The sequence below is a fragment of the Mesoplodon densirostris genome, chromosome 3 (assembly GCF_025265405.1).
Source record: "Mesoplodon densirostris isolate mMesDen1 chromosome 3, mMesDen1 primary haplotype, whole genome shotgun sequence".
NCBI lineage: Eukaryota > Metazoa > Chordata > Mammalia > Artiodactyla > Ziphiidae > Mesoplodon > Mesoplodon densirostris.
The window spans coordinates 129306914-129318601 of NC_082663.1; the positions used below are offsets into that span (position 1 = coordinate 129306914).

Here is an 11688-nt window from a genome sequence, read left to right on the forward strand (position 1 = left end):
GTGCCTGTGACAGCGTTCCTGGGTGCAAAGGGTTCGGTGGGGGGGGGGGGGTGTCTGCCCACAGGTGTGTGTCAGCAGCCCATCAGTGCCCTTGTGTATGTGATGTCAAGAGGCTCTGGGTGTGACAAAGCACACATGCGTCACCCTGGGTAAGTACCCATGTTAGGAGAGGGTCACAGAATGTGGGCAGGGAGGGGTGTGTGTGTAAGATAGACACTGGAGGGAAAAGACCTCAGCTCTCAGCCCTGCTGGGAGGTCTTGGGCAGCGGTCCGGCCCAGCGTGGGCATCAATTTCTTCGTCTGCAACTTGGGGGGGTGGGGTGGGCGTGGGGCTAAAAAGTACACAGGCCTTTCCACCTTCAATGTTCTGTAGCGAGCTGTCCAACAGAACTTTCTACGATGATGGAAATATTCTGGGTTGTCCATTGCGACAGGCACTAGCCTCATATGGCTATAGAGCACTTGAAGTGTGGCTAGTAGGACTGAAGGACTGAATTTTTAATTTTATTTCATTTAAATCATTATAAGTGGCTAGTGAACACCATATTGGATAGTGAGGTTTTATGTGGATAAGAACAGGCGCCCCTGAACCAGGCAAACCAGAGTTCAAATCGTGGTTCAGCCTCTTACCAGCAAGTTATTTAACCTTGGTAAGACTATTTCCTCCCCTGTAAAATGTAAGTAAGAATAGTACCCACCCTAAGCAGCTGTTTCAAGGATCCAGTGAGAGAGTAAGGTATGCAGTGGGTTTAGCCCAGTCCCTGGAGTGTAGTAAATGCTCAAGAAACAACACCTTTTATGGGCATCATGATCTCCGAAGTGATGAGAACAGCCAGCATCATCAGAGGCAAAATGGACCTTGTCTGCCAAGCTCGGGGAAAAAGCAAGCCAGGACAGGAGGTGTGCGGAGGCCATGGTGAGGGGGTGGGGTGCTCCCCAGGGCCCAGCAGCCTGCCCCTGGGTATGAGCAGGCAGGGAGGCCGCACCTGGTTCTCTGACTGACGGATGGGGAGGTTGCCGTGATAGTGGGTCCAGTGTGGCTGACAATGTGCGAACGTGCTAATGGGCCATGAGAAGCAAGATTCACACTGGGAAATTGCTTCTCAGCTGCCTGGCAGGCAGAGTGTCCTGGGAGTTGCTGGCTGCCACCCACAGCAGGCTCATCACCCTCTCTGGCCTAAAACACCCCAAAATGATGACATGGCTGCAGAGGTGGCACCAGGAACATTAGATGGGGACTCAGAAGACCTGGGTCCTTGGCTGCCAGCTTGTTTACCCTTCCATTTGAAAAATGGAGATGAGGGGCCTCCCTGGTGGCGCAAGTGGTTGAGAGTCCGCCTGCCGATGCAGGGGATACGGGTTCGTGCCCCGGTCTGGGAGGATCCCATATGCCGCGGAGCGGCTGGGCCCGTGAGCCATGGCCGCTGAGCCTGCGCGTCCGGAGCCTGTGCGTCCGGAGCCTGTGCTCCGCGACGGGGGAGGCCACAACAGTGAGAGGCCCGCATACCGCAAAAAAAAAAAAAAAAAAAAAAAAATGGAGATGAGGAGCCCCAGCCCCATTTCCTCCTGGGCCAGCTGTGAGAAGTCTCTGCTACGTAGTGATAAGAAGAGGTTCCTGATACCCAAGACTGGTTACTGCCAACTTCCCCTAAAGGAACCCTCCCCTCCTTTATGCCGGAGCCTCCCAGAGCCCAGGGCCTTTGCCTGTGGGTGTCAGCAGACAGGGACACTGCTTACGGGGCTTCAGTCACCGAACCCTCTCTCCACTCTGCCCTCCTTGGGGGTCTGATTAGCAGGAGTCCTGACAATCTCTAGGGTCTTCCCTTCATTGGCTGCTTCCTCAAACACACCCAGGTCTCCCACATTCTGCAACAATAAACAACCTTCCTTCTCCCACACTTAAAAAATTGAAAAAAAAGCAAGAGCGTTTCTCTCGACCCAGCAACCTGGGCCACTTCCTTCCTCCCTTCGTTGCTGCCAAACTTCCAGAACAAGTGTCCGACATCCACCGCCTCCTCTTCCCACCTCCCACACTCCATGAACCCACCACAATCTGGTTCCCACCCCCGGGCTCCCTGGAAGAAAAGTTGTGCCAGGCCCGTCCCCCCAGCACCCCCAGCCCCCTGCCAGCCCCAGCATCCCCCACTAGGTCTGATTGATCTGCCTTGATTGCCCCACTGACCACCCAGCTTTGAGACCTAGCTTCCCTCTTGTTTCTGGGTTGCCACACTCTCCCTGGAACCGCCCTCCCCCACCTTGCTGACAGTGCTTTCACTTCTTCATCCCTCCTCCCACAGCATCGCTGCTCCCTGTTCTCTCTCCACCCATTCTTACCTCTTCCCCCTCCATCCCTTCTACCCAGGACCATTAGCTGGGATCTCTGGGGAGGCTCTGGGCATTCACGAACACACCTAAAATTTTAACAAAATTATTCTATGTCTGTGCATTGTTCTGGGCAGAGGATGCATATTTTTCATTAGCTTGACAAAGGATTCTCTGACACCCGTGCCCCCCAAAATGATGAAAGCCACTGACTATTACCCAAGGTTGAAATCTGCTTCTATACTGCCCCTCCTCTCTTCAGAATGCTAGTCCCAAATTTCTAGCTACTTACCATCTTGCCTGGATGCTATGTGAGAGGCACCTTTTAATCAAAGTCCAGTCTCCTCCCCGCAAATCTCCCCACTCTGGGTTAATATACCTATATACCTATACCTAAGCATTCTACCTCTCTGAGACAAGCTGGGGTGATTTCAGAAAGTTCCTGCTCGGGACTTCCCTGGTGGTCCAGTAGTAAGACTCTGTGCTCCTAATGCAGGGGGCACGGGTTCAGTCCCTGGTTGGGGAACTAAGATCCCGAATGCCACATGGTGCATCACGTGGCCAAAAAAAAAAAAAAAAAAAGGAACGTTCCTGCTCAAATGTATACAGACCTGTTATCTGTGAGAGGATTAGCTTCCAATACCTCTTGGTGGTCAGTAACTTACAGCCCAGGTTAGCTGATCTGATCACTTGGCAAAGAGCAAGCCCTGGGGGCATGGAACCCAGAGCAGATGGGGTTTGAATGTCTGGGGGAAGGGACAGAGCTGGGGTTGGCCACCGGAGCAGCTCTACCCCAGGGGTCAGGGTGTGCGCCACATGTGGCTACATCGGAAGCTGCAATAGTATCTTGCCATTGAGGTCCATTCTCTCCCCATTCTACAGATAAAGAAACTGAGGCCAAGACCTTGAACCCAAGACTTCTGACTCATCGTCTTTTGCTCTTTCCAATACCCCGTACTCTCGGATCAGAGGGCCCTAACTTGGGGTCCACAGATGGGCATTAGGGTGCGAGGATCTATGGGAAATAATATACAACATTCTGTGAGTTGGAGTGAGTGTGTGTTTTCAGGGGTGACTGTGGCTCATATGAGATTCTCTGAGGGCTCCTAGAGTCCTCAAACAAGTTAAAAATCTGGGATCAGATTTGTTCAGAAACGAAAGGAACATCTTGGTTTCCATAACACCCACCTCTACATACTTTAAGCAAATCCCTTCACTTTTGGGGGGGGGCCTCAGTTTACCCATCTGTGAAATCAACTGTTGATCATTTTAAGCCCTCTCTTTATTTTTTTCATTTGAAGCAATAGTATCATTTCTTAATAACAAACAAACAAAACACAGCTATGCAGGTCACCAGACGGCAAATAAAGCTGAGATGGTAGGGGCTGGCAGCTCAGGACCCCTTCCACTAGGTTTTCTCTCTCTTCTCCCCAGCTCAGCATGGCAGCTCTGCTGCAAACTCTGCAGACTAGCATTTGAAAGCCAGAAAATCCTAGGACCTTTTTCTGAAACCACACATCCCTCCCCAAGCCGCTGCAGCCGCCCACTTCCAGACTCCAAAAGATCCTGCAGGGACATAGTGTCTTCGAGCTATCCTGCACATCCCCCCAGGCCTGCCGTGCGCCAACCCAGCAGAAGTCTTGTGGGGGACACAGAAGGCCTGGGAACCAGAAGATTCTCTTTGCTGCAGGGAACACTGAACCAACAAAAGTTCCAACACATTCCTTGTTTGGGCTATACCTGGGTTTTCTTGAATGGGTTACAAAAAGGAAAATAAAAAAAATATCCACAGGTGGTGGTGTGATGAATTGGGAGATTGGGATTGACATATATACACTAATATGTATAAAATGGATAACTAATAAGAACCTGCTGTATAAAAAATATATATGGGCTTCCCTGGTGGTGCAGTGGTTGAGAGTCCACCTGCCGATGCAGGGGACACGGGTGCGTGCCCTGGTGTGGGAAGATCCCACGTGCCGTGGAGCAGCTGGGCCCGTGAGCCATGGCCGCTGAGCCTGTGTGTCTGGAGCCTGTGCTCCACAACGGGAGAGGCCATAACAGTGAGAGGCCCACGTATGGAGAAAAAAATAAATAAATAAATAAATTATATATATATATATATATATATATATATATATATATATATATCCACAGAGCTTGGTGACAGGATCAGAGCAGGTAAAGCAGGAAAAAGGCTGAGGGTCTGCTTTCTCCCCAGGCTCCAAGGGCCTCCTGGCCTGGCTCCATCGACACGTACACAGCAAAGACTTTCAGAGCTTCAGAGAGAGAGGCTCCAAGGGGTAAAAAGCCAAGCACTGGACTGGAAGGAGGTTGGAGCGCCCAAACCTCATGTGTCACTGGCTTGTGTGACCTCAGGCAAAACCCTGACCCTCTCTGGGCCTTATTTCCCCATCCCTAAGACAAGGGAGCATTCTTCATTTTGGTATTCTGTGCAGAACTGAGGCTATTCTGGCCCCTAAACCGTCTCCCACTTCGTGCTTGCAGCAAAGCATCTCACCAGGCAAGGGCAGGGATGCAGGGCAGGAGGGAACTGGAGGCACGGGGTGAGAAGAGGGCTGTGGAAGTGCATGCATATCTCTGCTAGTAGAGTGCTCACTATCTCCCAAGGCCATGTCCGTCTGGGCGGTAGAAGGGCAGTTCTGACCATTGGAAAGTTCTTCCTTATGTTGAGCTGAAATCCACCTCCTTGTTACTCTACACATTTAGTCCTGCTCTGCCCTCCAGGGCCATACAGAGCAGCCTTGTCTCATCTCTGGGGCCCCATGATGTCCCTGCAGAGACGAGGGGAGAGGACACACCCCCGAGGGGTCTTTTCTCCCTGCTAAATTCCCCCAGCTTCTCAGCCCTCTCTCACTTGATTTGGCCTCCAGACCTTGGCCACCCTGCCTAGGTCCCCTCTTCTAGACATTCTATAGGTTTTTAATATTCCTTTTAGTACCCAGGCATCCAAAAGTTGGAGGCAAGTTGAGCAGGCCTAAGAAGAGTAGGGCCACCAACCTCCCTGGGGCTGACATGCTCCATCAAAATACACACCTCAAAGCCTTTGCCTGTGCTGTTCCCACTCTGAGGAACACTATTCCACCCTCTTCCCTCTGACTGACTCTTATTCAGCTTCCAGCTCCCCAGTGTCACCTCCTCAGGGGAGCCTTCCCTGATACCTCCCTCATTCCAACTAGTTGAGGTCTCTTTGCAGCTCATAGCCCCATGTTTGTGCTCAGGGCCCTTAACCAGTTGCATTTAAATAATAATATCTGAAGTGATTTAATTAATGTCAGATTCTCACTAAACCATAAGCCCCAAAGGGGCAGAGATGACATAAGTCTGGTACGTGGTATCTTCTGGGCTCAGCCTGGGGCTGGGAACAGAGTCTGTTGTCAGGAAATACTTGTTGAGTGGATGCAAGAGTCACAGACATGTTCTTCCTTTTATGTAATGCCAAGACACCAAGGCCGTCAGCATTTTCCAGCACAGAAAGTCCCACCGGCCTTACAGGCCCACCTGATGCCTTGGTGGGCAGCTTAGCCCCACGAGGACCTAGATCTAGTGCCTGGGCTGGGTCTCAGCAGGCTGTGACATGCTTGGGGGGCTGCACCAGGCTGGCCTGGGGAGGGAGGCTTCCCACTGTGCCAGAGAGAGGCTCGGAAGAGACCGTGACACGGGCAATATGCGTGCAGGAGGGGTGGACTGTGGCCAAGGGACCAGAACGAAAAAGAGGGAAGGGGAGAAAAAGAAACAGAGACCAAAGAGACACAGGGAAGGACGAGAGGCAAGGGCAAAGAGAGAGAGAGAGACAGAGAGACAGCCCAGAAGCCTAGCCAGCATCATCTTGCTCTCCCTGCACTGGGAGGTAAGACTCTCGCTCGATGCCCTGTTGGAGCCAGTGTGTTTGTGTACTTACACGTCCACATGCACGTGTGTGTGTGTGTGTGTTTGTGCACTAGCAACAGGATGCAGGCGCTGCATTCCAAGGCTCTGCCATCACCCCACTGAGAGGACCGGGGCCCAAGACGGCAGGGGTGCTGGCGGCAGTCACCACGCGCCTGTGCAGGGAGGCGGGCAGGCAAGAGGGAAGCTCGGCAGTGTCAGTGTGTCTCAGGCTATGTGGAGGCGGAGGCCTGTGGCATGCACCAGAACATGTGCGTGCCTTCCGCTCTGCTGGCTCGGAGGAGGAGGGAGGAAAGGCTGTCCCCTTCCCACCTGCCCCCCAACTTCCCATCCTTGGCCTCTGGCCCCTGCACACCATCTGGTCCCCTACCAGACCCTGCTTCTGCCTCTCCCTGTGGCCTTGGGCAAACCACCTCTCCCTGGGCATTGGCTCCACCGTTGATGCTTGTGAGACACAGTGTCTATGGTCCTCCCAGCTCTGGTGTTCTGGAAACCTGAAATTTCCCAAGGGTGCCTTCCACAGACAGAGGCTAAAGAGGGTAGCAACTCTAACGGCACATTTCAGCATCTGCTGAAGTGTTCTGATCCCCATTTCACAGATGGTAAAGCTGAGGTACACCAAGGACAAGGAATCCACCGAGGGTGGTCCCTCAAATTAGAAGGAGAATCATGATTGGACAATAAGTGACAGTTCAGAGTTCCCTCGCCCACAAGGCCACACCCCTCTTCCCTGGAAGTGTTCCCCAGACAGGGCACCAGAAGCGGCCCCTCTCATCAACCCTCCCCCGACACGCAGGGTGCTGGAGACCCACACCCAAGCCTGAGAGCTGCCACCAGTATGCTGAGCTGGTCATTCCACCTTCTCAAGCCTCAGTCTCCTCATCTGTAAGATGGGCGAGTAAGTTCTCTGCCTCCCTCAGAGGTAATGGGTGGAGAGTGACACACCGGCCCCAAAGTGCTGTGAAGGTGAGAGGTTATTAGAAGCAAAATAAAAGCACAATACCGGTCTTTGGTGGGAGGAGTACATCGATGCCCATGTGTTTTCTCCCTCTCCAATATTACACCATCGATCCTCCTAACAGCTCTGCCAGGGAAGGGCGGGATTGCTAAACACATTTTGCAGATGTTAGAGCTTATGTCCCAAGAGAGAACCTAAGCACCCAGGACCCTGGGCTCCCCGCCAACCCCAGCACAGGGAGCTGCCTCTGGTCCCCAGTGTCCCCCACTGATCGGCCCAGCCTAAGCCCCATTCATGATACAAAGCCATGGAGGTAAGAGGGCTTGGGGGGGCTCTGGAGCTAGCTCTTCCCCCTCCTTTGGGCAACCTTGCTGGCATCTGCAGCCCCTCCCCTAGCCCCAACACCGCCCTTGAGTCAGTTTCAGACCCATTTCTAGAGAGGAAAGAGTGGGTTGCAAGCTCTCCAGCCTCCCTCTCTCCTCCCCCACCCCTTTCTCAAGTAAAATCCCCTTCTGAGCCTCTTTCTGTGCAGCCCAGTGATTACACAGGCTGCAGGGTAATTCTGCCTCTCTAACTAACCTCTCCTGGGAGTGGGATCCAAAGCCCAGAGCATGTCAAAGGCTGGTGGAGGCATCCTCCTTCGCCACCTCTTGGAACCCAACCCTTTCCCTTGATCTTGGTCTTCGAGAAGGCTGGGTCTGCGGGGGAGCTCTGGTCCCAATGCCCGGGCCCACTCTGACCCTGCCTGCAGCTGGAGTCGCTGCAGCCTACCTTCTGCCTCCAAACAAGCATCTGTGCTCCTAAGGTCTGGGCTTCCATTTCTCTCTCCCATGGGAGGCAGGAGGATTGGGGTCAAGGGAGGAGGGAGTGAGCTAGTCTCCGGGTCCCAAGACAGCCCCACCTCAATCCTCTAGGGAAACTGGAATCAAGTGCCTGGCTTATGTGAATCATATGCTGCAGTGCGACCTTCGTCCAGTGGCATCAAGAGGCCCCAGGGCCCTGATTCCAGCCCACGCTCCTTCAACTGGCTGCCCACCAGGCAGGGGAGGAGCTGCCAGCCCTACCACGAGCTGCTCAAAGGCCTGCAGTCAGGAGCCAGGCCTCACTGGGCAGGGTGCCAGGAAGCCCTCGAGAGGCACGTGTCCTCCTCTCCAGCTGGGCAGCCAGGGCCCTTCAGAAGGAGATCCAAAGACCCCCACGTCCCCTTGGAGGGCCAGCCCAGCTGCCTCAGGCAGTCACCGTGCCAGTGATGTGAAGCGGGCTCCCAGAATGGGGGCTCGGTTTCTGGGTGGTAACAGCAGTGTCCCAGCTGACAGAGACCTTGGGTCACCAATTGAAGGATTGGCCCTGCAGGCACCTTCGTTGCTTATCCCAACAGAACAGGAGCTGTTGCATCCCTGCCAGCCTGGGGGGGTGGGGTGGGGGGCAGGGCTTAGTCAGCCCCCTCTGCCAAGCTGGGCAAACTCCAGACAAAAGGTAAAGACGTGGCAGGTCAGCTTCAGCCTGTTCATCTGAGGGCAACGATGACCCCAGCGTGCCAGGCCTGTCACTATGTCTTTATGAGAACCATCTCACTTCATCCTCCCAGCCCTTTTTTATCTTCAGGTTACGGTGGGGGGAAAGAGGTGCTATAGCCCGCCCAGTGTCCCAGTGCTATGGGTGGTGAGGTCCAGACCCTGTGCCCTCTCTGGGCACTGCCACTTCCTGTCCCACTGGGCACTTGGACTGAAGCTGCACGCAGAGCACGAAAGCCCTGTCTCCTCGGTGATGCACCCAGGCCTTTTAGATCCAGGCGTTAGAGGTGTAGAGCCTCATCTCCTTTTCTTTTCCAATACAAGCATCCTGAACCTCAGGCCCATCCTTAGCCTTTCCGATGTCCTGCAAGTCCTGACATTGCCTGTACCATTTCGTAAGTTTGTGTATTTTTCTAGGGAAGGTAGACTTAGACTTTCATCAGATTCCTGGAGGAATATGTGACCTAAAAAAGGTTAAGAGCACTGATGGTTGTGGAAGGAAAAGGTCTGAAATGGATCAGGTTAGGCCTGGCCATGCCTGCCACCCTCACTTTTCCTGCCATGGCCACGAAAGGGCTCCCTGTCCCCTGAAATTCTGCCCTTGCCTCAATCCCTCCAAGCGCCCCAGCAGACAGCGGGGCTGAGAAGGCTCACGCAGGCTCTCCCTGACAAGTCACCCCCACAGCACCCAGTCTTCATGATATCCATCTCCTCTTGGGGCAAAACATCACTTTTATTTTCACTTTGAGCGCCTGAGTCATGTCTCAACTCCATCTCACTGCACTCTGTGACGCAGTCTTCCCAAAACCGAGCCTTGCTCGCACCCTGAAAGGCAGCTCCCAGCTGATCAGGGAATCCTTGGTTCCATGGGTGCCGGAACCCAGCTGAGAAGGGGTCCCTGCACAAGTGCAGCAGACAGCCTCGGTCCTCCAGAGCAGCCCCAAACGTTTCGTTTCTGCTGTCCTGCCCCCCACATCCCCAGCACAAAAACACACTCAGAAAGACAGGAAGTCTGCAGACAGGAGTGAGCACACAGCTGCACATGGGTGTGTGTCTGTATGAGGGAGCTGGTGTGTGCCTGTAGGTATCAGGATAGCCTGGTGTGCAAGTGTGTGAGTGTGTGTATGTGTGTGAATGTGAGTGTGTGGGGGGGCAGCCTACTTGTACACAGCCACAGGCCCACCTCCCACATATATGCAGACACCAGCCTGAGCTCACACACGCCTTCAACACCCACACTCCCACCCGAGCCCATGGGCCCAGGCCTCACACGCACACACATAAACCTTCCTGTGGGCATGCCCCCCTGTTCCTCACAGACGTGCATGTCCAGACCTCACAGGAACACCAGTGAGCCCAAGTCCCACATGTACATCCTTACACAGACATATATTTACACACAGCTGATGTGCATACAGCTCTAACCGGCCATACCTGTGTACACACAGTGACGCATGTACACACCTTCGTTCCCCTGCAAACCAGCCAATGGACCTGCTTGTGCCACTTGCATCCACCCTGCAGGGCACACTTGCATTTTTAGGCCTTACACATGAAGCACACACCAGCACGTCCCTTCTGGTGCACACACATGTGAACACATGCAGACCTTTTCAGTGCATGCAAGTGTACCCCAGAGTCAGTCCTCACGCAGCAACACACATCAAAGCACACCCCTGTGTGTGCACATCCAGACCTCACAACAGCACATACCTGCTCACAGGGCCCCTCTCCCCTGCACTCCTGCTGCTACAGCGGGGACCACCCAGGGCATTGGAGCTGCTCTGCCCATGGGGAAAACTCTGCCTCTAAACTGTACCCCTACCATGGATCCATCCCCAGATCCTCCACAGACATAGCTGGCGGCATCCGGGAATGCTTCCCTGACACTCCACAATCTATGGGGCTATCCCAAAGGGCTCTCCACCCCCCACATCCTCCCACCCTTCTCTCTACACCAGTCATCAGAGGCAGGAAATGAGCTCTGGGGCTGGAAAACTTTGCCAAGGGACCAGAGCTGGTGCACCCTCACATCACTAGCCCCTGCAACAGCAGTGTCCCCCCACTGCTCACCCGATTGCCCCCCCAACACCTAGGAAACCTCACCAGTGATTCCGTTATTAACCCCTGCTGTACCATTGCCCTCACCCCTGGCAGGAGCTGGCAGGGGGGAGGTGGGGAGGGGATGTGCTTACAGGGAGAAGTTGGCCACTCTGCACAGCTGCTGTAGGTGCCTAAAGGCAGGAGGAACTACCTGGGAGGTGGTGAGCTCTCTGTCACCAGAAGTAACCAAGTTGAGGGAGATGGCCACCTCAAGAGAAACTCAACAGGGGATTCCAGCCTTAGACTCAGCTGACTGGGAAGATCCTTTTTTAATCCTGTTTCTAAGAATCTGTGTGTGCCCAGGTCATGTGCATTTGTGTGTGTATGTGTGTGTGTGTACACGCGCAGACACTGCCATGCACTGTCAACCCTTCACCTCTATGCACACACTTGCCGGGCTGGCCTTGGCTCATCTTGGCAAACATGCCCGCACCTGGCTCTAGGCACTCTGCACGTACAAGTGCCCCCAAACACATGCAGCCTTCCTCCCTGTGTGTGCACTGGAAGCACTGCAGGCGCACACCCCCACCCGTGACACTGACCCCCTGAGCCCTCCAGGGCTCTCTGAGGTGCAACTCACTTTCCCAGTTCCTCGAAGAGCTGGTACTCTTCCGTGAAGCGGGTGCAGGTGATGGTGGCCATCCTGGCGCTGGGTGGGCAGGCGAGGCTTGGGGCTGGAGGACCAGGACTGGGGCGCCGCTGCTCTGTTCCCGGAACTAGGGGCCACTCGCCTGCCCGTGCTGCCAAGTGCAAACTGAGAACCGGCTTGACTGACGAGCCCGGGGCTTCTGAGCAGAGCACTGTGGCTGCTCACAGCCTCGCGAGTCTTCGTCAGCATTCAGGTCCCCATGGCAACCACCTCCGAAACGCCCTGTTCCCGTT

The 11688-nt window shown here is 54.3% G+C and overlaps 1 protein-coding gene across 1 annotated transcript in view; it reads right to left on the reverse strand.

Moving 5' to 3' along the window:
- Positions 1-11448, reverse strand: part of CAMK2A (calcium/calmodulin dependent protein kinase II alpha) — a 62513-nt gene extending 51065 nt beyond the window's left edge. The window contains exon 1 of the mRNA XM_060092056.1: positions 11387-11448. Coding sequence (XP_059948039.1) covers positions 11387-11448 — 62 coding nt within the window. The remainder of the gene's footprint in view (positions 1-11386) is intronic.
- Between the last annotated feature and the right edge of the window lie 240 nt (positions 11449-11688).